At 39.9% G+C, this 27,911-nt stretch overlaps 1 protein-coding gene and 1 long non-coding RNA gene across 2 annotated transcripts; both read right to left on the bottom strand.

Annotated features, from left to right (window-relative positions):
- Window positions 1-1,593: 1,593 nt before the first annotated feature.
- On the bottom strand, window positions 1,594-11,673 carry LOC311289673. Its single transcript, XR_014627189.1, has 5 exons — window positions 11,328-11,673; window positions 11,074-11,101; window positions 10,669-10,914; window positions 3,673-3,833; window positions 1,594-1,797 (listed from the first exon to the last, which is right to left on the bottom strand). It is a non-coding gene; the product is annotated as an uncharacterized lncRNA (long non-coding RNA).
- Window positions 11,674-12,610: 937 nt separating this feature from the next.
- On the bottom strand, window positions 12,611-17,305 carry LOC311301110 (verrucotoxin subunit beta-like; the record flags this gene model as incomplete). Its single annotated transcript, XM_084425981.1, has 5 exons — window positions 12,611-13,305; window positions 13,399-13,527; window positions 13,847-13,963; window positions 15,279-17,003; window positions 17,215-17,305. 5 exons carry the CDS (start codon window positions 17,303-17,305, stop codon window positions 13,022-13,024), a joined length of 2,346 nt encoding a protein of 781 aa, XP_084282107.1. The 3' UTR covers window positions 12,611-13,021.
- Window positions 17,306-27,911: the final 10,606 nt, after the last annotated feature.

Here is a 27,911-nt window from a genome sequence, read left to right as displayed (position 1 = left end):
ATACAGTATATGTTTTGTCAAAAATAAAGTCATCAAATAATATGTTATAGTGTTTGTTCCAATGTAGCTTAGGCTATATTCAAAGTAATGAATCCTTAACTTTGAAATATGTATGATAAAATGTATACTTTAGTTTTTACAAAGAAAGATTACATTTGAATTGTTGTTGTAATTGTAACCCTTTTAATAAAAAATATATATTTACAAGGTAGATGTAAACAAACTATTTTTTGTGTTTTATTAGTGACAAATTTGGGGAGAGGATACATATTCCAAAACTGAAAATACAGTATGAGAATGAACTCAGTGACACACTTGAATGAAAGGCTCATTAAGTATGCAGCCCCATTATGCAGGGCCATTGTCTCCCTCAGGTGTGAATCACTAAATATGCATGATGGTGTTGGATCATGACGCCCACTCCGCATATTGCCTTTCCAAACAAAAAGTGTCTTGCAAAATTTAAATCAATGTATTGTGTTATGTGAATGATTAGGCAGGATGGTTTTCACATCATTTTGAAGAAAAAACTCTAGGCAACAAAATGCATTTGTAACGGTCACCAGCTGAAGTGCCCTTGAGAGCCACCAGAGGGCACTCCACACCGGACTATCATATTCACTCACAGACTACATTTCCCATCCTGCATCTACCTGGACTGATTACTTCATACACCTGCACTGCACTGATTACACACACCTGCACCTCATTCACACACACACATAAAAGCCACTTCCACACTCCACTTCTCTGCGAAGTATTGCATTGCCCCGGCGTACAATTTCTGAGCGGTTTCCCTGTGCATATATGTACTTATTTCTATAGTAAATACTTTAACATATATTAGGGATACAAATCTTATATCTGAATGCCTTGAAATTAAATGCCTATAGTTGGAGATTTTGTCTATTGTGTAAATACCAAATATAGTATTTTAATATAGTAATACCAAATATAGTATTTCTTTGTCATTTTTGACAAATACATCCACAAAGTACCATAACCATATGCCACAGCTTTAAAAATGCATCAGTATCACATGCATGTACACTGTAAAACTTTTCACTGTAAATTTACAGTTAAATACTGGCAGCTGGGTTGCTATCCACATACTGTATTTTTACAACACTACTACAGTAAACAGCATTTACAGTACTCCACTGTAATTACCAAATACAGTATATACCACATTTTACATTATTAAACTTGTCGACAGCAATAAATTGTATTTTTACAGGGAATACTGCTTTTATTATTACATAATTAAAATATTATACTTTAAGGTTTCATAAAAGTAGTCACACTAGGAAAAAGAAAACAACATTTTCTGGGTTTTAAAACATTTATTTAGTTAAATTGCCTTCTGTGAACATGTTGGCTGAATTACTTTTTAAACATAAAATGCAATTTTAACACTTAACAACAAACAGGTAACAGTTAGCACTTAATTAAAGGAATAGTTCACCCAAAAATTTAAATTAGCACATGATTTACTCACCCTCAAGTCATCCTAGGTGTATCTGACATTCTTCTTTCAGACGAATACAATCAGAGTTCTATTAAAAAATGTCCTGGCTCTTCCAAGCTTTATAACGACAGTGAAATGCTGTTTCTTTTTTGAAGTCCATAAAAGTGCAAACGAAATCCCATTCAAAGTCTGCAAGGTTTCGCAGAAGTGAGGACACCTGTAGGCTTACAGTGGTGTTCTTGTTTTGCACAACTTGGCCAGTTTTCTTTGAAGTTACTTGTCCTTTCTTTGTTTTTGATCCACGTTCAGGATTGATGTCAAGAAAGCGTCTAAAAGGCAGAAAAAAACAACAATTAAATATTATTAACTGAGTGTATATATTTTGACAAAGAGATACAGCACAAAAGCTGTCTAAAACTGAACAACATAAAAAAAAAAATGCAATGTAGGATGTTGTGAAAAAGAAATGCAATGTTGGATGTTGTGAAAAAAAAAAATGCAATGTTGGATGTTGTGATCAATAACTGATATTTTTTCTGCCCTGGTAAAATACATCAACTCAATGTGTCTGTTTACATGCGCACTGTCAACTAACTAAATTTTTGGAAGTGGGGTTGCCAGATTTAAAGTTTTATTCTACAACTTTTGTCTACTCATCACCCAGCTCATTAATATCATCCCCTCATCCGGTGCCATCAGAGTATCAGTGGAAAGGCAGTCTTTAGACTCTCCGTTTATATAGAGCACACACTGCCAGAATCCAGCCCAAACCTTTGTGACAGAAATAATTTAACTTAATTGCAAGCCTTGCAATGTTTATTGCATATATGACAACATGATTTACCAGACTAAAATGCATGTTTGCACCCAAAAATTTAAATTCTGTCATTATTACTCACCCTCAAGACTTTTGTTCATCTACAGGACACAAATGAAGATATTTTTGATGAAATCTGATCAAAGCCCAGAAAAGTGGTAAAAACATTGGTAAATATATAGCTACAGTGGTTCAACCTAAATATTATGATGCAGGGTTTCTGCACATTTTTTAAAGTCAAATTTAAGGCCTTTTAAGACCCGAAGAAATCAAAATTAATACCATGCATTAGGGGTGTGCAATATTGACAAAATATGCCTCGATCGATATTTTCAAAGTTTTCTTGATAATAATTAGATAACATTTTACTGATTGTGTTTCTGTGCTTGGTGCCATGGCTTGTTTAGGCCTGTTGACAGCTGACTGACAAAGATATTCATATTTTTCATATTCTATGCAGTGGTCAGTTTACAGCAGTGACAGAAATTAACATTTTTTATTAAGGGGTAATATTTGCCACCTTAAATTGATTTCAAGGGGCATTTTCACCTATATACGGACATTTGTAGATGTTTCAACAAGATCTTTCACATCTACTGCAGTCAGATTCACTCGTGTTCACTCTGAAGGAATCACTCACATGGCTGGGCACTTGTAATGACACATCAAGGATGTTAAGAGGCTAAAAGCAGGTTTAAAACTTGAAGTCAACAGGGTGCAAATTTTAAAAAGAGGATAACACGGTGTAGGCAACACCGATTTTTGTCGTTGTTCTCTGTACTGACAGCACTCCAAATTTACAAAAAAATTAGCTCAATGTTAAAATTGACCGGAGTTCTCCTTTAAGGTTGCACTAGTTACATGGATTATTTAAACAATGTTTTTACTAGCTTTCTGGGCCTTAAAAGTTGCAAAGACGTTGCTGTCTATGGGTGGTTCAGAAACCTCTCAGATTTCATCAAAAATATCTTAATTTGTGTTCTGAAGATGAACGAAGGTCTTACAGGTTTGGAACGACATGAGGGTGAGTAATTAATGACAGAATTTTCACTAATCCTTCAACTGAAAACAACTTGCACTGACATATCTTAAAATATATGACTGCCACTGTTTTATCTCAAGATGCACACCAGTAATGTTTTTTTTTTTTTTTTTATGATACATTATTATAAAATCTGCTTAAATACCCTAATTTTATTAAGGCCTAGACCTGGCTTAAGCTAAGCCCTGTATGGAAACCAGGGCCATATTGTTCATACCAGTAGTCAACATAATAAATACTGTCAAGTCAAGGTTAGTGACACAATTCAGTCTAATATATGTATATATATATATATATATATATATATATACACATATATGAATGGCAAATATGCCAATGACTAACCTCTGAACAAACTCAAGGTGCTGCCTCTTCCTGTACTGCAAGCTGAAGTTATAGGAGGCGGCAAACAGCGCTGCCACGCCAGTGATGAAGAGGCTGTGATCCTTCACACACACCTTGACCTTCCAAACTTAATATCCAGCACTGGTTGCTTAGAGATTGACCTGTAATGGAATAATAAAAAAAAAAGAATAAATAAATAATATTAATAATTAAAATAACTACTGTGGTTTCCACTGTGGTTCGATGTAGTTGTCTATTCATAGTTCTATGAATTACATTTTTCAACTAAAAATTAAAATTGGTTAGAATGCTAAAATGCACTGGCATATAATTTTGTTTGTTTTAAGCATAAACTCACTTAATTTTGACTTATTCTTTAAGAAAACAAGACAATTTTTACGTGTCTATTAAATGCTTCTTCATGTAAGAATTGTAGATATCTGGACTAGGGATGGGCATGATTAATCGACGATCGATAATTGATCGTTAAGAATTTCGTCGATCACGTTTATTTGTTATCGATTAATCTAATGCAGGTTGCGTTGCGTAGAGTGAGTCTTGAAGCAATGGAATTCATTTTAGCGCGGAGGTACCTGTGCATCCCGGCAACGTTAGTCCCCTCAGAGCGGGTGTTTTCGGCGGCTGGACTGGCTGTCACCAGGTTGCGGTCACGTCTGATCCCAGATCATGTCAACATGCTTATCTTTCTCAACAGAAATCAGTAGACTGGTGCAGAAGTTCTATGGGAACTTCATGCGTTTTCTCAGATCGGATAGCTATCTGATTTATCAAAACGATTCCATTTACACCTGGTCACATAAATGTGTTTTTGCAAAACGGATATAAATCCGATCTTGAATTCCCGCGCTAAATGCATTTAAATTGTTGCACGTCACCGAAAGCAACTGATATGAGCTGCATTTTATTGATCATCAGCGAAAATGTCTAAATCAAAGACGTCCGCAACAAGATATTGCGGCAACAGCCCTGGTAAGATCATTTCAGTTCTTTACTTTTAATGAAGATGATTGTGTGTTGATGAATGACTTTCACTTTGATTTGCGATAGTCTGCACGTTGGCTTGATGAATAGATGCTCATCTGTGGTGATGCGTGTTGAAGTAGCGTCGTCATATCTGGCTATAACATGACATGTCATGCTAAAAATGACAAAAATGCTAAGAAATAAACGCTCTCACACGTTTATTTCTTAGCATTTTTGGGATAACGTTAAGTCAAATTTACATATGTGGTTTCAACAACCAGATGCATTTACACTTGTCCAGTTTCGTCTGGAATGCGTCTCAGATCTCCTCCTGAAGTGGTTTGAGCGATCGGGTTTAAATCCGTCTCGAATGCGTTTCGGAGGGCATTTACATTTGGGCTTTTCACAATCGGATAGCTATCCGATCACAGGAAACGGATGAAGTGGCCATGGGTCTCTGTTTAAGAATGCCTGCTCGCAGCTGCAGTGTCATAATGACTAGATGAGACAGGAAGCAAGTGCAAGTATTTATTACGGCAACACAGTCAACAGTACAAGCAGATGTGAGATGGGTGACGCAGGGACAAGATGGTCAGGATCCGTGATGACGTGCTGACGGTGACGGTGAGAAGACGACAAGAATCCACGAAGAACGGGAACAGGAACACAAGGCAGGAACGGACACCGGAACACCAACACGAAGGACATCAACAAACGATCTGACAAGGATGATACAACAACGGTGAGTATTTATAGAAGGGTGAATTGATTGCAGCTGGTGAAGTGATGATGATCAGCTGGAGCGGATCAGGTGATGTCATACACTCACACCCACTACACACGCGCTCACACAACAACATAAACACGAGACTAAAAGGAACAGAGAATACGTCTACCGTGACAGTACCCCTCCTCCTAAGAACGCCTCCTGGCGTTCCCAGGCCCTCCTACCTGTCGATTGAAATCATCGATAAGGGAGTGATCCAGGATGTCTCTAGCAGGTACCCAACTTCTCTCCTCCGGACCGTAACCTTCCCAGTCCACCAAGTACTGAAATCCGCGTCCCCTCCGCCTAGAGTCCAGAATACGATTAACCGAATAAGTGGTCTCCCCATCTACGAGTCGCGGTGGGGGAGGAACCGGGACAGGCGGATTAATGTGAGAATGAAACACTGGTTTAATTTTAGACACATGGAAGGCGGGATGAATCCTCCTGTACGCGGGAGGCAATTTGAGGCGGACTGCCACCGGACTAATGATTTTGGTGACAGTAAACGGGCCAATAAATTTAGGTGCAAGCTTATTAGAGACGGTACGCAAAGGAATGTTCTTAGTAGAAAGCCACACTTTTTGACCCACGACGTATACGGGAGGCTTCAACCTGTGGCGATCGGCCTTGGCCTTGGTGCGCGCTCCCACTTGGAGAAGAGTCTCACGGGCTCTAGTCCAAGTACGATGACACCTCTGGACAAAGGCGTGAGCGGAGGGAACCGCAACCTCGGATTCCAGACTGGGAAAAATAGGTGGCTGGTAACCTACACTACACTCAAATGGGGAAAGGCCCGTGGCCGACACTGGCAACGTGTTGTGAGCGTACTCCACCATAGAGAGTTGCTGGTTCCAAGAGGAAGGATTCTTGGACACCAAACATCGCAACACCCTTTCCAAATCTTGGTTGGCTCTCTCGGTCTGACCATTGCTCTGGGGATGAAACCCTGAGGATAGACTAACCGTCGCCCCCAGTAATCTACAAAATTCTCGCCAAAATTTGGACACAAACTGGGGTCCCCTGTCAGAGACCACGTCAATCGGGAGGCCATGTAAGCGAAAGACGTGGTCTACGACGGCTACCGCTGTCTCCTTAGCTGAGGGTAATTTGGGTAAGGGGACAAAATGGGCTGCCTTCGAGAACCGGTCCACCACAGTCAAAACGACCGTGTTCCCTTGAGAGGGTGGGAGGGCGGTAATGAAATCTAGAGCGATATGGGACCAGGGTCTCGAAGGAACCGACAGCGGTTGAAGTAACCCATCAGGAGGTCGATTGGAAGTCTTACCAGTGGCACAAATCGAGCAAGCCAAGACAAAATCGTGAATGTCGCGAGCCATACGTGGCCACCAGAACCGTTGCTTGACTAAAAAATTAGTTCGATTTACTCCTGGATGGCACGCCACGTTGGAACCATGACCCCACTGGATAACGTCGGACCGTAATCCCTCCGGCACGAATAAGCGGCTCGGTGGACACCCGGGCGGAGGCGTTACCCCTTCTAAGGCCTTCTGGACCCTCAATTCGATCTCCCATGAGAGTGTGGAAACGACTAGAGTTTCGGGCAAAATGCACTCGGGAGTAGTCGGGCGTGCGGAAAAATCAAATATGCGAGATAGAGAGTCGGGTTTGATGTTCTTAGAACCCGGGCGGTACGAGATAGAAAAATCGAAACGACCGAAAAAAAGTGCCCACCGAGCCTGCCTGGAGTTCAGTCTTTTAGCAGTGCGAATATACTCTAAATTCTTGTGATCAGTCCAGACGATAAAAGGTACCCCTGACCCTTCTAACCAGTGGCGCCATTCCTCCAACGCTAGCTTAACTGCCAACAACTCTCTGTTGCCAATGTCGTAATTTCGTTCTGCCGGGGACAACCGATGAGAAAAAAACGCGCATGGATGCACCTTGTCGTCTACAGGAGAGCGTTGGGACAACACTGCACCTACTCCCACCTCTGACGCGTCGACCTCCACCACGAACTGACGTGATGGATCAGGGGCGACAAGAATGGGGGCTGAAACAAAGCGGCTCTTCAGTTTGGTAAACACAGCCTCGGCTGTGTTAGACCACCTGAACGTCGTTCTGGGGGAGGTCAAGGCGGTCAGAGGTGCGACTAGTTGGCTGAAATTGCGAATAAAACGCCGATAGAAGTTGGCGAACCCCAGGAACCTCTGCAGGGCCTTGCGAGAATCCGGGCTTGGCCAATCTACCACAGCCTTGATCTTCTCAGGGTCCATCCGCATCCCCTCAGATGACACGATGTACCCAAGGAAAGGAACTGACTGTGCATGGAATTCGCATTTCTCCGCCTTGACAAAAAGCCCATTCTCTAGCAACCTCAGAAGCACTTGTCGGACGTGTTGCACATGTTCCTGGAGAGAAGAAGAAAAAATCAATATGTCGTCCAGGTAGACATATATGAACTGATCGATCATATCTCGCAACACATCATTGACCAGTGCTTGGAAAACTGCCGGGGAGTTGGACAACCCGAAGGGCATGACCAAATATTCAAAGTGCCCCCTGGGGGTGTTAAAGGCAGTTTTCCACTCATCCCCCTCCCTAATGCGAACCAAATGATAAGCGTTACGCAAGTCCAATTTAGTGAAGATGGACGCTCCCTGCAACCTCTCGAAGGCTGAAGACATCAACGGCAAAGGATAAGTATTCTTTACCGTGATGTTATTCAACCCCCGGTAGTCAATACAAGGTCGCAGAGAACCGTCCTTCTTCCCCACAAAAAAGAACCCCGCCCCCGCTGGAGAAGAGGAAGGGCGAATGAACTTGGTTGCTAGAGAATCAGAAATGTATTTCTCCATAGCCTCCCTCTCCGGAATAGAGAGTGAATATAACTTGCCTTTAGGCGGAGACTTACCTGGCAGTAAATCTATTGCACAGTCATAGGGACGATGCGGAGGAAGAGAAGCAGCACGAGACTTACTGAACACTTCCTTCAGGTCCAGATACTCCGCGGGCACGTTAGACAAATCCCCTGTTTCCTCCTGAAAAACAGAAACAGGCACAGACGAACAAGCAGACACGAGACAAGACTTATGACATTCCTTGCTCCACTCCAGCACGACTTTATGATGCCAGTCCACTCGAGGGTTGTGTTGAATGAGCCAGGGATGTCCGAGGACGACGGGTGCCAGAGGTGAATCCATGATGTAGAATGAAATAGTCTCAGAGTGGTTGCCAGAAGTGATGAGGGTTAACTCTTCAGTGGATAGTGAGATGGTGGGAAGTATCTGTCCATTAAGAGCGTGAACTGCGATTCTGTGAGTGAGTGGTTTAAGGGGAATCTGTAACTGTTGTGCGAATGAGTGGTCCATAAAATTACCCTCAGCCCCAGAATCCAGAAGTGCTCGACAGTCGTGCTGGTGGACTGACCACCTTAGTCTTACCGGGAGGAGCGTGGAGGTAGATGTAACAGCTGATGAGGTCTTCCTGGCGGAGATCCCACCCGATAGTAGCCTCAAGTTTACTATCGGGCTTGGCCTTTTACCGGGCAGTTGTATGAAAAATGTCCCGCTCCTCCACAATATAGGCAAAGGCCCTGGGACCTCCGCCTCTCCCTCTCCTCCCGGGAAAGCCGAGCTCGACCCACCTGCATGGGCTCGGGATCGTAGACTGGGCTGACCACGTCCCTGCCGTTGGATCTTGAACCGTCGACCCCTCCGAAGGTACGGGTGGACGGAACTCGGCGCTCGATCCTGGATAGACGAGCGTCCACCCGCAGAGCTAAGTCAATCAACCCGTTCAGTGTGGTGGGTAGATCCAAGGTGTAGATCTCCTTCTGGACGTGGTCAGCCAACCCATGCAGGAACATATCCCACTGCGCCTCCTCGTTCCAGCCGCACTCCGCCGCCAGGGTCCGGAATTCGATAGAAAAATCTGAAACTGATCCTTCACCTTGACGAAGATCCGCCAATGTCCTGGCAGCCTCTCTCCCCGAAAGCGCTCGGTCAAAGACCTTCTTCATCTCGGCGGAGAGGGTCTGGAACGAGGCGCAGCATGGATGTTGATTCTCCCACACCGCCGTTCCCCAGAGTGCCGCCTTCCCAGTCAGCAAGGTGATAACGAACGCCACTTTGGCCTGTTCAGTACTGAAAGTCTGTGGTTGAAGAGCAAAGTGCATTGAACAACGTGTCAAGAATGCTCTACAAAAAGCTGGTTCACCTGAATAGGTCTCCGGTGTGGGTAGACGAGGCTCGGACTGGGAAGGTCTTGTAGATGTTGCGGGGGGAACAGCCGGTGTGGGCGGCGCAGCGGGAATCTGTAGGCGATGGATCTGCTGGGTGAGCTCGGACACCTGCGTCACCAGGGCTTGTACTGCGCGACCCGTGTCGCCGATCTCTTGTTGTTGCGAATCCATTCTTCGGATACTGTGATGAATGAACTCTTCCAACGCTCCAGAAGACGCGCTCGCTGCTTCCATTCCGTGGTCAGATCGTTCTGTCATAATGACTAGATGAGACAGGAAGCAAGTGCAAGTATTTATTACGGCAACACAGTCAACAGTACAAGCAGATGTGAGATGGGTGACGCAGGGACAAGATGGTCAGGATCCGTGATGACGTGCTGACGGTGACGGTGAGAAGACGACAAGAATCCACGAAGAACGGGAACAGGAACACAAGGCAGGAACGGACACCGGAACACCAACACGAAGGACATCAACAAACGATCTGACAAGGATGATACAACAACGGTGAGTATTTATAGAAGGGTGAATTGATTGCAGCTGGTGAAGTGATGATGATCAGCTGGAGCGGATCAGGTGATGTCATACACTCACACCCACTACACACGCGCTCACACAACAACATAAACACGAGACTAAAAGGAACAGAGAATACGTCTACCGTGACATGCAGGTTCCGCTGTTTTAGAGCACCGCAGGGCATATCTTCAAGTCTACCGAACGTCCAGTTTCACTGTTGATCTTCTTGTAATAAAGATCTCATCGAGGACAAACAAACTGTATTTTTGTATTTTCATAGCATTTTTAATTCATAAAAAGTTAAAGAAATAATGAATTTCAATATAAAAATATTAATGATTAATCGATAGTCGATCGTTAATTCTCCCGACGATCGACTAAGAAAATTTAATCGAATGCCCATCCCTAATCTGGACTGGAAACAAAATAAAAACACTAATTAAGAAAAACATATTTTGCAGTGGGGTGAGTTAATGATGGCTTTTCATTTTAGGTTTCATCTACCCCTTTAATGTTTACATACCAGGAAATAAGTCGTGGACTTTCTGGCAAATGTAGATTGCTGGACATCAGCGATGCAAATTCCTGAAACAATTTTTAAAAAGGACAGCACAACCTTGATCAAACGAACCAAAACATAAAACATATTACAAATTAATGAGATTTGCTGAATAATCTCTACTTATCTGCTTGAAGGATAACACCGTCTAACTTCTTTGAATTAGGGAGTAGTTGTAGGACCATGGGATGGCAATCAGGAATAGGCCTACTACATTTGAAAACAGCATTAGGAACATGGATTTTCATGTGCTAGCAAAATTCTGACAACGATTCAAAAGCACGATCACAGAACTGACAGAATTTGACAGCATTTTTTTTTTACCACATAGGCTAGACTATAACTGTAACACTACTTAAAAGCACTTACATTAACAATGGCCATCAGATTACAAAGCCTAAAACGAAAAAAATATATATCAAATGCACGTCATGCAAATAGCATGGTAAAGGTTGCCTATTATATGAAATGTCGAAGTTAACGTTACTTGGTAAACAGGTGGAACAGAGTCAGTGAATTGCTTGCGCGGCCACGTTAAACCGCGTTCGCAAAATCAAACCAAATACGTGAAAACAATTAATGTAGAAACGCAAAAAAAAAAAAAAACTTATATATTGGCTTACCGTATCACTCAGTTGAACAATTCTCCATCTTCTCAAACTCTAAATCCCACTTATCGTCACGCGCAGGTTAGATTATTCAATGACAAATTCTTCCATCCGTCTTCAGGTAGCTGCTACCGTTAACGTCGTCCATTTTCTGCTGCGTCACAGGCAACTAATGTTTGAAACACGAACCGAACCGAACCTCAAACAAGCTTTAAAATTGCTCACAGATTCGCAGACATTGTTTATCTTGATAACAGGAATGATTATTTGTTCAGTTGAATCCCGCTGACAAAACGAGTTTGCCTGTTGTAGCTGCCTAACGTTACTGTCTGCTGCTGCTGCTCGCATGACGCGTCACATTTGAACTGAATTGAGCGCGAAAGAAATCAATCCCACAATGCAATGACTTTTCAGTCAGTTTGATGGTAACGAATTTATCAGGACGAAAACAGAAATGTGCTGTATATTTACAGCTGTTCTGTAAAAGATACATCTTAATACTGTATTATGGAAATACAGTACAATTCTGTAAGAAATTCGTTATAAATTTACAGTAAAGGGTTACAGTGTATGTTTACATACATTTATTAAATATGTTGAAAACAAATATGTATGTCACATATTTATAATTAATGTTGTCCATATATGCGAGAAACCAATACTATACTGTAATATATGCAGATATATGGTATCATATATGGATGAACTCAAATATTTTCTTCACATGTTTGGACACATAAATGTTCATATATGTTGCAGGCATATATTGTGTTCTCAGATAAGTCAAATATATGTATAGATATATGTTGCAGGCATATAATGTGTTCTCAGATAAGTCAAATATATGTATAGATATATGTTGCAGGCATATATTGTGTTCTCAGATAAGTCAAATATATGTATAGATATATGTTGCAGACATATATTGTGTTCTCAGATAAGTCAAATATATGTAGATATATGTTGCAGTCATATATTGTGTTCTCAGATAAGTCAAATATATGTATAGATATATGTTGCAGTCATATATTGTGTTCTCAGATAAGTCAAATATATGTATAGATATATGTTGCAGGCATATATTGTGTTCTCATATAAGTCAAATATATGTATAGATATATGTCATGCTATTTAAAATATAAGTACATATATGGCCATATATTACATTTTTGTATGGGTATGAATAAAATCGAGGTGTTTCTTCTTCCACTGCCATAACAGCCTGAAGAATCAAATACAATACAAAACATAAAACTGCCATGGCTGTTGCAGCACAGATTTTTCACACACAAAAAAGTAGGATCTAATTTCAGCAGTCTCCATTTATTAACAAAATCAAAAATAGCTGTACACTCAGATTTCTCAAAAAGCATGAACCAAACAACCCACTTTCATCGAACAAAGACTAACAGAAAATAGGATATACTATTTATACACTAAACCAAACCAAAGAGAGAAATTAGAAACAGGAGCAGTGCATTAATCAAACAAGTAACCATGGAAACAAATGCTAGCTACAAACACTTGTGTAGTATTAACCAAACAGAGTACATGGCCATTTTAAAGTAATTTGAGGCTGTTATTTTGATGTTGCAAAGTTCTATTCACATCAAACAAAGACTGGATTAAGTAGCCTGATATTTCACCCTAACTTGTAACCCTATAACATGTTTCAAAACTGTTATGTTTGTTCCCAGGATGTATTTTATTTACATGGCATTGATAAGAAAACCACTGAACATTGAGACATTATCAAAGATACTATCCCAGATCCATGCGTACTTTTCGAGTACCATATAGACTTGATCTCCTTTCTCCAGCAGCAGCGTTAAACCGTTGCCTCCGTTCTCTGTGTTACTGCTACACTTGTGGTGTTTTGTTCTTGCTATATACTTTCCATTTCTATACAAGATCAACACTGTTGGATTATTAGTTCCACAGTGGTAGAAGAAACTGAAATAGTAAACTCCCCGTACCGGCGCTGTGAAAATCCCTGTTAAAGAGTGAGACAGATCTCCATTTAACAGCTGTAGACATGAATTATACAAGTGTTGATATTGTGTTCAGCAGTGTGGATTAACAATACCTGTGGCCGGGTTGTAGGCTTCACCAACATTAATGAAGACCTTCTTGTAAGCCAGTGTTGTATCTGTGTTAACTGGTCCAAAGAAACCATCTGATCCCAATGAAGCTGAAAACGCCACATTTGGTTTGCCTGCGGAGAACATATACCTTCTTAAAATGTTGAAAATTGGCTCAGTAGCACTGCAGACAATTTCTATTCAACACTTTTTGGAAACACATTTACATTTTTAAAAAATATATTAAACGAATATTATTGTTTTACAGGAAAATACTATTTCTACTTCAAATTTTCACATTTAATTCAGTGTGTGATACATGCCATTTCTTTAAAACAGTTTTCAATCAGACATTGGAAATCTCACAAATAATTGCAAAGTAAACCCTACACCAATTGTTTTTCAGTGTATATGATATTACAGCACATTGGTCTTCAAAAACACTAGTCTCACCTCGGCTTGCCTTTTTGATTTCCTCAATCTGAGCTTCACTGTTAGCAAGTCGGATTTCCAGAGCTAGTTGCTTCTCTTTCAGTTGCTTCTCTGTGGCTCCAAGCTCCTTCAGTAGGTCTGTGCATATTTTCAAAAGGATAAGTCAGCTGTAATCGTTTTCATCTTTAGAGATGTGTCTGCTGTTTGTGTATGTATTCATCAGAATGTTACATGTTTATACGGTTATCTTCAGTAATCCGCACTTGATGGACAATTTAGCCACTGACAGGCTGTTTCTCAAAAAATACTCTTGTACTACATTTGTGCTTGCTTATTTGTTTTACAAACTGATGCAATATTGACAGATTATTGTCATATAAAGCTGTATGCTTATTGCTTCTCAATATAACATCGCGACTTCATGAAAAGAGATTTTACTGTTATAAAAAAATAGATTTGTGAGCATTAGTGGAACTGAATAAACACGAAACACATGTGATTGCTGTCATGCGGTGAATCTGGCCAATCGTGAAACAGCCATGTCGTCATCAGAGCTTGTGCAGCCGCTCTGGAGAATCTGCGCAGAATGAATCAGCCGGCTGCTCTCTGTGCGCTCTCACGGTACTTTGACGCCATACGGCACAGTCACGTGGCATCTGCGCTTTCTCAAATCGGACAAACTTTCTAACCAGCATGCACTTCTTCATGTCACACGCCGATTGGTCTGGGTAGCGCTGCATAACGAGAACATGAATGGCTCTTTAAAAAGATGCTCGTCACCCGCTTGCACTCTTGAGGGAAATGCTCTTTAGTGCTGAAGCACACTGGGGGAACAGGTCTATACAGATTTATAGATTCACAATAAACTTCTGTATACTTTACATTTATTATGAATCATTTATAATGACTATTATTAAAGAATATAAATGATTAGATTTGCATTTGTTAAAGTAAAGATACTATTTATATTAATCATAATCATTTCGCTTTCAGAGATGCCTGAGGTCTTTCTGCAGAAATGCCATGATACAATGGGCTTAAGAGTCAACCGTTTTTGTGTTTCAAGTTGATTATTTGTTGTTTGTGTGTGTTATGAGCCATTTATTCATTTTTTTATTTAATTTTTATGTGAACAATGTTTTTAAATGTCCAATTGTTTTTCATAAAGAGAAATGTACGTTTCACTTGTTCAAGGCTTTTCTATTGCTTATTGTGAATTTCATATGATTAAGCACAGTAGCCTAAATTTGACATTAAATACATAATATGTTCTGTGTCTTTAAGGATTATTTGGAAAACACTTTACAACATGTTACACATTTATTAATAACCCCACCTGTCAGGGTAATATGGTTGTCAATGCAAACATTGACTGTGTGAATAAAGCAAATTATATATTTTTTTTTTTAAAGATAAAGATTAATGCAAAAAAAAAAGTGCATATGTCACTTACCTGAAGGCGGTATGGAGCCGATAGTGTCACTGGCTTCACTCACTCCCACTTTACCTACTATCCTGTAGCGGATCAAGTACTGCTTTCCAAACTCCAATCCAGTCAGAGTAAAGTCTTCTTCAACTGTGTTTTTGACAAGCCACTTTTCCTCAGTGCCAGAATCTGCTCTCACCTGCTGGTACTCCACTCTGTACTGCACAGTTTCTCCAGTTGGGGACTTCTGCAGTTTCAGGGTCACACTGCGCTCCAGGACCTTCATCACTATTGGAGGAGGAGGCTTCGACACGGGCTGGAACTGTGTGTCTGTCAGCTTCCCTGATTCATACAGATGGATAGAGGAGCCTGGACTGGAGGGATCGGGGATGGCAGAAATAATGAATTGATATCTCTTTTTATCTTTATTAGCCTCTGAAAAACTTCTGAAAAGAGAGAAGTTCTCTCTCATCTTTGATTTGACATCAGGATAGTTCGACCACTTTCTTAGAGGTGCTAATGTGCTAGAAAACAGTTTCACTTCCACATCTAGCTCTTTAAACTTGTTAGATTGCAGAAACTTCTTCATGGCTGAAAGCTCTGGGTCCTCATACTTCAGAGATGTGAAGGTCAAGCACACCACAACATCAATATTAGGATCAAGGAGGATGGTGTTGAGACGGTTTGAGTCTTCAGTTTTGATTCCCTTCAGTATCTCGGTGTGAGAACTCAAGAGATTAACTTCAGCCTTTGCATGATCTAACCACTGGTTAAGCATGTCAGCATTAAAGGGGGAGCTGTAGTGGATCTTCAGGATGTATTCCAATGAATGTTGCTCCATCTCTCCTCCTCGTATAGCAGGCAAGACCTTGGCCAGTGCTTTCAGGAGCACCGCTTTGTAAATGCTAAATGAGCCCTGAAACGAATGCAGCCTCTCTTTAATGTCTTTGAAAACATTTACCAGTGTTTTTCTGGAGAGGTCGTTGCATGTCCTCTCTACTTCTCCCAGCCCCTCGATTATATCTTCAGTGTTGGAAACCAGACTTGTGCTAATTTCTCTCTCCAACTGAGCTGCTTTTGTATCCAGTAGAGAAAGAGGATAGAGCCAGACTTTTATTGGAACTGCATTCTGTGGATTCTCCTTCAGTATAGTGGGGAGCTTCTTGTACACCTCGAGGGCCTCCGTGTAAGTGGTGGGGTTCTGCTCAAGGCGGACGTCCCCATAAAATGTGCAGGAGATGCTCTCAGACCTATCCTCATGACCTTCTATTATATTTACAGCTCCTTGTCCCTGAATGGAAAATTGAGGAATCTTCTTGACCATGATATCCAGTTCTCCCTCAATCTTCTGCTGTTTTTCCTCTTCTGAAAATGTCTGATCAAACACCATGACGGCCTGAGCTCCGTATAGTACAGCCGTGACCACATGAGTTGCAGTTTTCTGGTCAAAGACCTGAGGGTAGGTGATCTTGCCCAGATGCCTCATAGTGAGCTGTTCGAATCTTGTGCGTTCGCTGTAATACATTGTAACTCTGGATTGTTGGTTTGAGGATTTGGTGTCACGCAGGAACTTGCCAGATCCTCCCACCTCCACCAGCCCTCCCAAGAAGCTGGCCTTCAGGGAAGCACTCACATCCAGGAGACTGGACTTACTAGAGAGAGAGTCAGAGCTACTGAACTTCAAATCTGTCATGAGCTGTGAATGACTGTCCAAATCCGCTTTCAGTGATTTCTCATCCCACAGAGTGACACCTGAAATGAGAAATGGCTTTAACAGGCTTTGCATATGATGATGGGAAGTAATGTTGAAGTGCACATGCCGATTTTGTATCTACAAGACTATTAATTTAATAGTTGTGTGCTTCATCTTATGTCTCAAAATGACCAGACATATATTGTTTTGTTTATTCACATTTGGGTGAAAAAGGGAATAAAAAGCATTTTAGTAGATACTGTACACCACCTGGAATGAAGGTGTCCTTGCGGCAGTCATACAGCATACCAGGATACAGAGGTCTTCCTAGAGCTGCCACTTCAATGGTCTGTGGTTGCATGGCTGCAGTAAATAATGAACAATCGGGACATTTATACATTTGAAGTTTAATAATGACTACTGTATCTTTGTAAAATTATTTTTACTCGTTACTGATTTCATTAGTTCTCATTAGTATTTTTTTAATTCCTTAAAATGTAATCTTCCAGCTTGCTCTGTCAGACCTCTGCAACTGATCCAGAATGCAGCAGCTAGAGTGGTCTTTAGCGAGCCGAAGAGAGAACACGTCACTCCTCTCCTCACTAAATTGTACTGGTTGCCAGTTGCCGCTCGCATCAAATTCAAGTCACTGACGCTTGCCTACAGAACAACCACTGGCTCTGCTCCCTTGTACCTAAACTCATTACTTCCGACTTACGTGCCATCCAGGAACTTGTGCTACTATAAGTATTATTTGAAGTTAACATTATAAAAAAAACACACCTACACCACAAAACTAGTTGAGGATAAATTCTTTAAAATTGGGCAATTTCAGCGTTATGGACGTGACATTTGCAGTAAAAACTATAAATTATATTGAAACGTATGTTTATATATCCATAGGCCTACTCCCTTAAAGGTATAGCGGAGGATTTTCTTTTTCCGGGTGGATCATCAAGACTATTGGTCCTCCTAATTGTCAATCATTCTGGTGATATGTTTACCGTACGTGCTCGTCCTTTCTGCGCATGCGCACTTTCAGGTGTATATGTGTGGTGAGCTACGGTTTCAGCCATTCATTGAAGCTCGCCATTCTCACCGGGTTTTTTCAAAATGTCTGAGGGTCGCAAGAGAAAAAGTGTCTACGAATTGTATGACAAGAAGAGAAAGGCCTCTGAAGAAAGAAACAAGACCAGAGTGTTTTTGGGAGAATATTTCACACGCTGTGGCGTGCGCTAAAAGCACAGGTTGGGCTTCCCACTGATGCCTCAGTTGCAAAGTTTCTACTCGACAGGTAGAGTTTGGCATGCTATTTGGAGAAATCCATTTAAAATCACTGCTAGTAAAAGTTAATGTAAGCTATGATTAGCGATCTTGCAACTTGTTAACAGAGCGTGCACGAGGAGAACTAGGCTCGTGCATGCTCTCTCGTGTCGTGCACACGTTTAATAGGCGCATGTGTATTTTTTCAAAAAGTGGAGAGGGCGGTTCTTTTCTAAAATTCGGGAAAATCCTCTACTATACCTTTAATAAAATAGTCCAGACATTAGAAAAATATCAGTCAACACATGCATTTTATATTTAATATGAGGGAAATAGACATGCGTTACGGACGTGACACAAAAAAATCTTTAACTTTAAGGTGGCAAAATATATTTTTTAGCCATTCTGTAAATTATACTGCGCAAACCAAAAGTAGGCTAATACTACCCACCGGATGGCATAGAACATAAAATATTTATTTTATTTTATTTTTTCGTATGTTTGCATTTATGAGGAAAAAACAATATTACGGATGAGACAGTTCTCTCTATTACGGACGTGACCGCTCTGAAAACGGCACTAAAAGACTGCTTTAGAACTTTCACAGAGACCTCAAACAGAAAGCACAAAGCCTTTCTTTAAATTCAATTCCTTTTTGTATTAATTGTATCTTAATTTTAATTGAGGTTTCATGAACCAATTGCCTGGATTCAATAAGAAGTAAATATTCAGACAATAGATAATCACGACACGGAGGCGCCGGTGCGTGAAATGGAGCTCGTTTCATAAATGAAGCGAAACTCAGCGTATAAGCTACTTGCCTCACAGACCTGAGAAATATATCTATATAAGACTTGAAATGTCTTCTTTTAAACAGAACAATTCAAAACAAAAGAAAACCGACTGCTCTCTGCTTATGTAATCCGTATGAAATGTACATTTCTATCTGCCGCGTTCACTACTGCGACGATCGCTAGTCAGCATTGTCAACTTTATCTTTGCAGCCGACACTGACACAGAAAACACTTGTTTATTAATAAACAATTAAACGATGACAATGACTGAACAATGACTGTCCAGTGCTAACGTAAGTGCTTTTTTAAAGTAGTGTTACAGTTATAGTCTATGTATGTGGTAACAAAAATGCTATGGTGTCAGTTCTGTGATTGTGCTTTTGAATCGTTGTCAGAATTTTGCAAGCACATGAAAATCCAAGTTCCTGCTGTTTTCACAAATGTAATATTCCTGATTGCCATGCCATGGTCCTACAACTACTCCCACACTTCAAAGAGAAATTAGACGCTGTTACCCTTCAAGCACATAAGCAGAGATTATTCAACAAATCTAATTCATCTGTAATATGTTTTATGTTTTGGTTCTGTTGATCATGGTTGTCCTTTTAAAATATTGTTTCAGGAATTTGCAACTCTATGGAAGTAAAATAATGGCAAATGTTTTTGAAACAAAAAAGCATGCTTGCATTTTAATGCATTGTGTTTTTAGGGCTTGCATTTTTATGGGCTGAAATTCAACATGGTTGAATATTTAAGCTGTGAATAGTTAAATTATAAACATTTCAAACACGTTTTCATTATTAAAAATTCAATAATCCATATTCACCTTTCATATTTCACTTCCAAAATATTCAAACTGTTTAAAAATACAACCTATAATATTTGACAGGCATTTTTCCATCCATTTTATTTCGAGTTGCAAATTCGCTTCCACAAATTCAGTGGTTCAAATTCGACAGTAAATTCAACGCTGACATCCAGGAACTGCAGGAAAAGCAGTAGATTGCCGAGCATACTCTCCATCTGCTGTTAGTCGACCTCACCAGCAGGGGGTGCAAACGAAGAGCAGCAACAGTTAGAGCAAGCCATTCATTCATAAAATGAAAATGATTATCTGTGTCAATATATGCAGAGAAGATGATAAACACACAAAAGCTGTGTTTATGTTTCAATCAATAACTTCATTGTTACTTTCCCTGTGTAGCCTACATGTTATCAGCTCTCTCTACCATGAACGGGATTATAATCGATTCCCTTTCGTAAGGGAACTCCCGCTGCATCGTACTCGATGCTTTGGGGAATGCCTTCGGCATGATGCGTCTGAAGTCTGTAGTGGAACTATTCCAATCTTGATTGGTGCTGTCTCTTTCGTCACTCGTGACGTTGCATGTGACGGTGATCCGGAAGCTATAAAAGGACATCGGAACATAGCCAGCTTTCTATCTTCAGCAAGCGTTCTGTTTGACTATACTGTCCTATTTGGTGTTGTCTGTCTATCTCAAATATATATGGCGAATGTAGAGAAACGACTCAGGCGGTGTGCGTCCCCTTGCCCACGCTATTTGAGCGAGGATGACACGCACTCGTTCTGTGGTGTTTGTCTGGGAGTGGAGCATGCACGGGCAGTGCTCGAGGGCGCTGTCTGTGCAAACTGTTTTCAGATACCTATGAAAAAACTCCGCTCCCGTTTGAGCCTGTTCGATCAATTAGATCAGGCTCGCATTCCCAGTGCATCAGGTCCCGCGTCTGTTGAGGCAGCGCGCTGCTTGTGTGCATGGGATTCGCACATATACAGTATTCGCACTATAATACTGAGGCGGTTGCGACCCTTTCTCAGTGTTTGTTAAAGGATTAGTTCACCCCAAAATTAACATTTCCCAATAATTTACTCACCCCAATGCCATCCAAGATATCCATGTCTTTCTTTCCTCAGTGGGAGAGAAATTATGTTTTTTGAGGAAAACATTTCTGGATTTTTTGTCTAACAATGGACTTCATTGGTTACCATCGTCTTTAAGTCCAAATCAATGCAGTTTCAAAAGTCTTTGAAGTGTTTAAATGGGCTGTGCGCGATCACAGCTGAAGAAGAGGTTGTTATTTAGCGAAACGATAGGTCATTTTCAAAAAATATATATAATTTATAGACTTTTTACCTTCAATAGTTTGGATTGAGCTGATCAACAGTATTACTACTGTTACAACTACTGTTGTAAACAGTATTTAGTATTACTAATAGTATTCAGTAAATATGAATATTATATGAATAACATTCTGATGAATATGAATAGTAGTTCAAATAGTATTGCCAGCGCCGACGTGACCTTTCAACATGAAGACGTAGTTCCCTGTCCGTTTGTTGATCAGCTCCATCCGAACTATGCTGAGTCCATCTGCTTGCCTGCGAGTTTGGTCTTTTATATCAGTGACTACGTTTACATGCAGCCAATAACCCGTTCAAAACCGGGATATTAGCAATAACCCGGTCGCGCACGGCCATGTAAACACCGGCAAAAACCCGGATATGCTCATATCCCGGTTTTTAAAAACCCGGATATTACCCCTGGGGTACCCCTTTTCTAACCCGAATATTTGGTCATGTTAAACGCGTATCGGCATATCCCCATCAAAAGGAACATTGATTTGTGTTCTGCGCATGTTCTATTCGCAAGGAATCTTGGTCTTTTGAGTAGAGACGGCGCATACAGAAACCCACGTGCGGTATACCGGAAGTAAACAAGAAGTAGAGGTTAACATGGCGAGACGCAGCACAGCAACACACTTTTGGAGCGAGAAGGAAAGCGCAAACAAAGGCGATCGCTATCTGCCCCGAACTATTCATTATCCGCGTGTTGCTGCTGTTGTTGTTGTCTTTGGATACAGGAAGAAGAATTGGAAATGACGCATATTGCGTCTTAAGGTTGTCCGTACGTCCTGACGCTAACCGTGCGTCGCAGTTTACATCGGGATATTCCCAACTGATTACAAATTCCATGTATACAGGAGTAACTCTCTCTGCTCACGCATGTAAACGGGTTATTCCGAATGTTTCAGAAACCCAAATAGTGACCCTAACCCGACCATAACCCGGATATTGGCTGCATGTAAACGTAGTCACTGTAATTAGTCCATACCAGCTCGCTTTTTTTTATCAGTGTAAAAGAAACTCATAAATACTCTGTTGACTTTGATTTTCCATAGGAGTTTCATACATCAATCGATTCTGTTAAATGTGTATTATTTTTGTGTATACTCACAATAAAAACAAAGTGTTGTGCTTTTCGCCAAATTAAGAAAAATAATCACGGAGCGAGTTCTGCCTTCTCTCTGTCCGTGTAGTCCATTCTGAAACGCGTCCGAAAATGAATCATAACTCAGCGAATACTTCTCACACAGACACGTGGTATATGTCTTTATGAAGCTTGGAATCTCTTCTTTTAAATGAAGTAATTAATATAAAAAACAAACGTTTTCAACTCATGTAATCCGTTTGAAAGCAAGGAGAGGTACCGTTTTTTCCTTCTGCCTAATTATCTCTATAATGAACTGAGGCCGCCCCGCCCCCGGCGCTATTGACATGGTAAATAGTTTAGGTGATCTATGCTTCGCACCCGCCCCCCCGATCAATGCCTTGAAAACACGAAGTTTCATCAGATCAGATTCACTGATAGTTCATCGCGTTTAGAGAGGATGGCGCGTTTCTCCGGTAAAGACGCCCTTCAGATGATTCTGGACAGCGAGGAATAACTCACCTTGGCTTTTCCTCAGAGGAAGATTGTAACTCAGACGAACGGCAGCATGTTCAAGAGCGAATTGATCACGCCGAGTAAACACCGAGTTTTCACATGAGTAAATACGTGTACTCAAGTGGTCTAGTGGTAGAACATTTGCCTAGCGTGTCAGAGGTTCTGAGTTCGAATCTGCACTCGTATAGTTTTTTTTTTTTTTTTTTGTCAAATCAGATTATGTTTATCAGTGGTTGTATATCAGGCAGAGACATGCTTGTGTGTATTTTGTTTTGTAATTTCACTGGAACGAAAAGAGAGTCTCCACAACGGATTGAAGCGCGCGTCCGAGTGAAGACTGCGCGAGCCTAAAACAAACACAGTATCCGCGTCTGACTCGCGGGAATCCACGGCGCAAACCTGTGAGGGGCTGTGTTTTCTCGAGCCCCATATCAGCTCGAGAAAACACAAGTTTATTCAGATCGTTACTTGTTTACACCGTCTCGCAGCGCTGTGAGGAATAATAATAATAAGGGAAAATGTCCCTCAAAAGGTAGATGTAAACAAACTATTAAAAGGTAAATATAATTTTTTTCTTTAAATAATTTTTATTGTGTTTTATTAGTAACAAATTTGGGGAGAGGATAAATATTCCAAAACTGAAAATACAGTATGAGAATTAACTGCACAATTACTAGATATGTTTACCTTGGATATTATACAATTTGCAAGCACAATTTGTGAAAAAAAAAAAAAAAAAATGTATATAAAAAATATAAATAAAATTAATTTTTGTGTATAAATATATACACATATATATGTGTGTGTGTATGCACATAGATATATATTTGTATAAGCAACGTATTAAACTGCAAATTAACATTTATATTCCTTATAATAAAAATGAAAGACCTATGTTACAGACATATGAAAGACAACATTTCGTTGATTAGTTTTGGATAGATTATACATTTTTACTGTAAAATATCTGCCACCTCAAATAAGCTTTTGTTTGCCAATTTTTTGTCAAAAATAATCAAATAATCAATCAAATCCTTAACTTTGAAATATGTATGATAAAATGTATACTTTAATTTTACAAAGAAAGATTACACTTGAATTGTTGTTTATTTAAATATTTACAAGGTAGATGTAAACAAACTATTAAAAGGTAAATATAAGCCTTTTCTTTAACCCTCTGGGGTCTAAGGTGTTTTTGGGGTCCTTGAGATGTTCTGACATGCCCTGACATTTGTGCTTTTTTCAGTTGCTTATAAACATAGTAATGGCAAAATAAAATGTACACACTATTTAGCACAAACAGGGCTACCATAATATGTGAGCAACAAGAATGTACATGTCTGCATTTTTGAGAGAATAATGTTTATGCGTGGTTATTGAAAAAAATAGAAACTAAAGTTTCTGAAATAAGGCCAGAAAACACATACTAAATATACTAAATAAATACTTTTGTCTAATAGATGTCATCACCTAGTGTTTTTTCTTCAAAATTATGTGACAATCACCCTGCCTAATCCTTCACATAACACAATACATTGATTTGAATTTTGCAAAGCACTTTCTGTTTGGAAAAGCAATATTCGAGTGGGCGTCGACGATCATACATATGTAGTGGTTCACACCTTAGGACCGCATACTTAATGAGCCATTCATTCAGGTGAGTCACTGAGCCACAAGAATGCAAGAGCAACAGTTGGAAGCATCTCAATTCTTTTTTATTTTTCCACAGATTGTGCTTGCAATTTGGCCTATAATATCCAAGGAAAACATGTCTAGTAATTGTGCAGTTAATTCTCATACTGTATTTTCAGTTTTGGAATATTTATCCTCTCCCCAAATTTGTCATTAATAAAACACAATAAAAATTATTTAAGCTACGTTAAGCGTTGTATATGTCCAGCAGGGGAATCCTGAAGTATTGAGGGAAACCCTAATAGCCTGCATGCAGCACATCGCCACAATATAACGTTAAGGCAGCTAAACAACCAAGAAAAATGTCAACCTCAAAAATGTAACATTGGATCTGTATACCCAACATTATAATCTCGTTCACGGTAGAGAAAGATGCATGTAGGCTACACAAGAAAAGTAACCTTGAAGACACTGAATTTAACATAAAACAGCTGTCAAAATAATCACAGATACATTTACATTGCTGTCAATGAGTTTTATGAATGAATGGCTTGCTCTAACTGTTGCTGGTCTTTGTTTGCACCCCCTGCTGGTGAGGTCGACTAACAGCAGATGGAGAGTATGCTCGGCAATCTACTGCTTTTCCTGCAGTTCCTGGATGTCAATGTTGAATTTACTGTCGAATTTGAACCACTGAATTTGTGGAAGCGAATTTGCAACTCGAAATAAAATGGATTGAAAAATGCCTGTTAAATATTATAGGTTGTATTTTTAAACAGTTTGAATATTTTGGAAGTGAAATATGAAAGGTGAATATGGATTATTGAATTTTTAATAATGAAAAAGTGTTTGAAATGTTTATAATTGAAGTATTCACAGCTTAAATATTCAACCATGTTGAATTTCAGCCCATAAAAATGCAAGCCCTAAAAACACAACGCATTAAAATGCAAGCATGGTTAATGCAATGCCTATTTTTTGTTTCAAAAACATTTGGCATTATTTTACTTCCATACAACTCTGATGACCAGCAATCTACATTTGCCAGAGAGTCCATGCCTTATATTTATTGGTATGTAAACATTTAAGGGGTAGGCTAGTTTAACCCTAAAATGAAAAGCCATCATTTACTCACCCCACTGCAAAAAAATGTTTTTCTTAATAAGTTTTTTTTTTTTCTTGTTTCCAGTCCAGATATCTAAAATTCTTACATGAAGAAGCATTTAATCGACAAGTAAAAATTGTCTTGTTTTCTGAAAGAATAAGTCAAAATTATGTATATGCTTAAATTAAGTTTATGCTTAAAACAAGCAAACTAATATGCCAGTGCGGTAAGCAAATTTTTTTCAGAACACAAGACTAATAGTAAGTAGTAAAACAAGTAAATTCTTCTTAATGTATGAACTTTATGAACTTTTACAATGGTTAACAGTTATGTAGTAGAACTATGAATAGACAACTACATCGAACCACAGTGGAACCCACAATAGTTATTTGAATTATTAATATTTTTTATTTATTCTTTTTTCTTTCTTTTTTTTTCAATTACAGGTCAATCTGTAAGCAACCAGTGCTGGATATTAAGTTTGGAAGGTCAAGGTGTGTGTGAAGGATCACAGCCTGACTTCATTAGGGGCCGCTCACATATCGCGTCTTTTGCGCGCGCAAGTTCGTTATTTCAAATGTAGCCGCGCGGTATGCGCGCTTATAATGGAAGCGACGCGGTCGCGGTGCGACGCGCTCGTTTTTTCCAAGCGCGTCCGCGCCACATCGAGATAAAAACATCTCAACTTTTCAGAATGCCGCAAGCGCACCGCAGGTCACGTGACAAGAACCAAGCTTAGCAACGACAGACGCCTCCGGAGCGCAACCACCCGAGCGCTTTGGAAAAAAGGACAATGCGGCGCGCCTAGCGTTTTCGACGCGTTTTTAGGCGCGATATGTGAGCGGCCCCTTACTGGCCTGGCAGCGCTGTTTGCCTCCTCCTATAACTTCAGCTTGCAGTACCAGGAAGAGGCAGCATGCACCCTTGAGTTTGTTCAGAGGTTAGTCATTAGCATATTTACCATTCATATATATTAGACTGAATTGTGTCAATAACCTTGTATTGACAGTATTTATTAAACTGACTACGGGTATTAACAATATGGCGCTGATTTCCATACAGGGCTTAGCTTAAGCCAGGTCTAGGCCTTAATAAAATTAGGGTATTTAAGCAGCTTTTATAAAAATGTCTTATAAAAAAACATTACTGGTGTGCATCTTGAGACAAAGCAGTGGCAGTCACATATTTTAAGATATGTCAGTGCAAGTTGTTTTCAGTTAAAGGATTAGTGAAAATTCTGGCATTAATTACTCACCCTCCAAACCCGTAAGACCTGCGTTCATCTTCAGAAAACAAAAATAAGATATTTTTGATGAAATCTGAGAGGTTTATAAAACACCCATAGACAGCAACGTCTTTGCAACTTCCAAGGCCCAGAAAGGTGGTAAAAACATTGTTAAAATAGTCCATGTGACTACAGTGGTTCAACCTTAATATTATGAAGTGACAAAAATATAACAACATTATTCAACAATCTCTTCTCTTTCACGTCATTCTCCTACGCTGGTGACGTAGTGTAAACAGTGTCAAGTCAAGTCACCTTCAATTATATAGCGCTTATATATTTATATTAGCATTTATATATTTATTTAGTTTACACTTTGTCACCAGCGTAGGAGAATGACATGGAAAATGCATTTTTTTTTGTGCAAAAAAAGGTTTTCTTGTTGCATCATAATATTAAGGTTAAACCACTGTAGTTACATGGATTATTAGGGGTTCAAGCACGAAGTGCTGAAACCCTATTGTAATTGTGCTGATTTTTATTATTAGGGGTTCAAGCACGAAGTGCTGAAACCCTATTGTAATTGTGCTGATTTTTATTATTAGGGGTTCAAGCACGAAGTGCTGAAACCCTATTGTAATTGTACTGATTTTTATTATTATTATTATTCTTCTGCCGTAAAACGCATCGTGCAGCCCAAACCGTAAGTGCTAGAGACTTGAAACTTGGCCAGAAGGTAGTACAAAAATCGAGGAGAGGTTCAGAGAGTATGACCCCGATTGGCCCATAGGTGGCGCTATAGTGCCAAAAACCAAAAAAAATCACGGTTTTGCTTAAATCTCCTTAACCCTTTGTCACAGACTCAAGTGTCTTATATCACTGTAATCCTTGTCTCAAGACGGACAAAATGTATATCTTCAATTTCATTTCCGGTATGCAAATTTTTCCGCCATTTTGAATTTTGTCTAAAACCTACTTTTGCAAACTAGTAGAGGGTTTTTTTGGCCAATCGGAACCAAACCAGTGCAGAAATGTTCTCTGGAGTCTGATTATCAGTAATTATCGAAAAAAAGTTGAAATTTCGATCCACGGTTGCTAAGGGGCGTCAAAACGTTCGCAGGAGGCGGAGCCAGTTTACTAAAATGGTTATAACTCATGAACGAAATTAGATATTTTCACCAAACTCGGAACACATGTGTATGAGT

This window comes from Rutilus rutilus (genome assembly GCF_951802725.1).
Source record: "Rutilus rutilus genome assembly, chromosome: 1".
Lineage (NCBI taxonomy): Eukaryota > Metazoa > Chordata > Actinopteri > Cypriniformes > Leuciscidae > Rutilus > Rutilus rutilus.
Note: the sequence above shows the minus strand (reverse complement) of the source record. Positions and strands in the feature narration are given on the sequence as shown.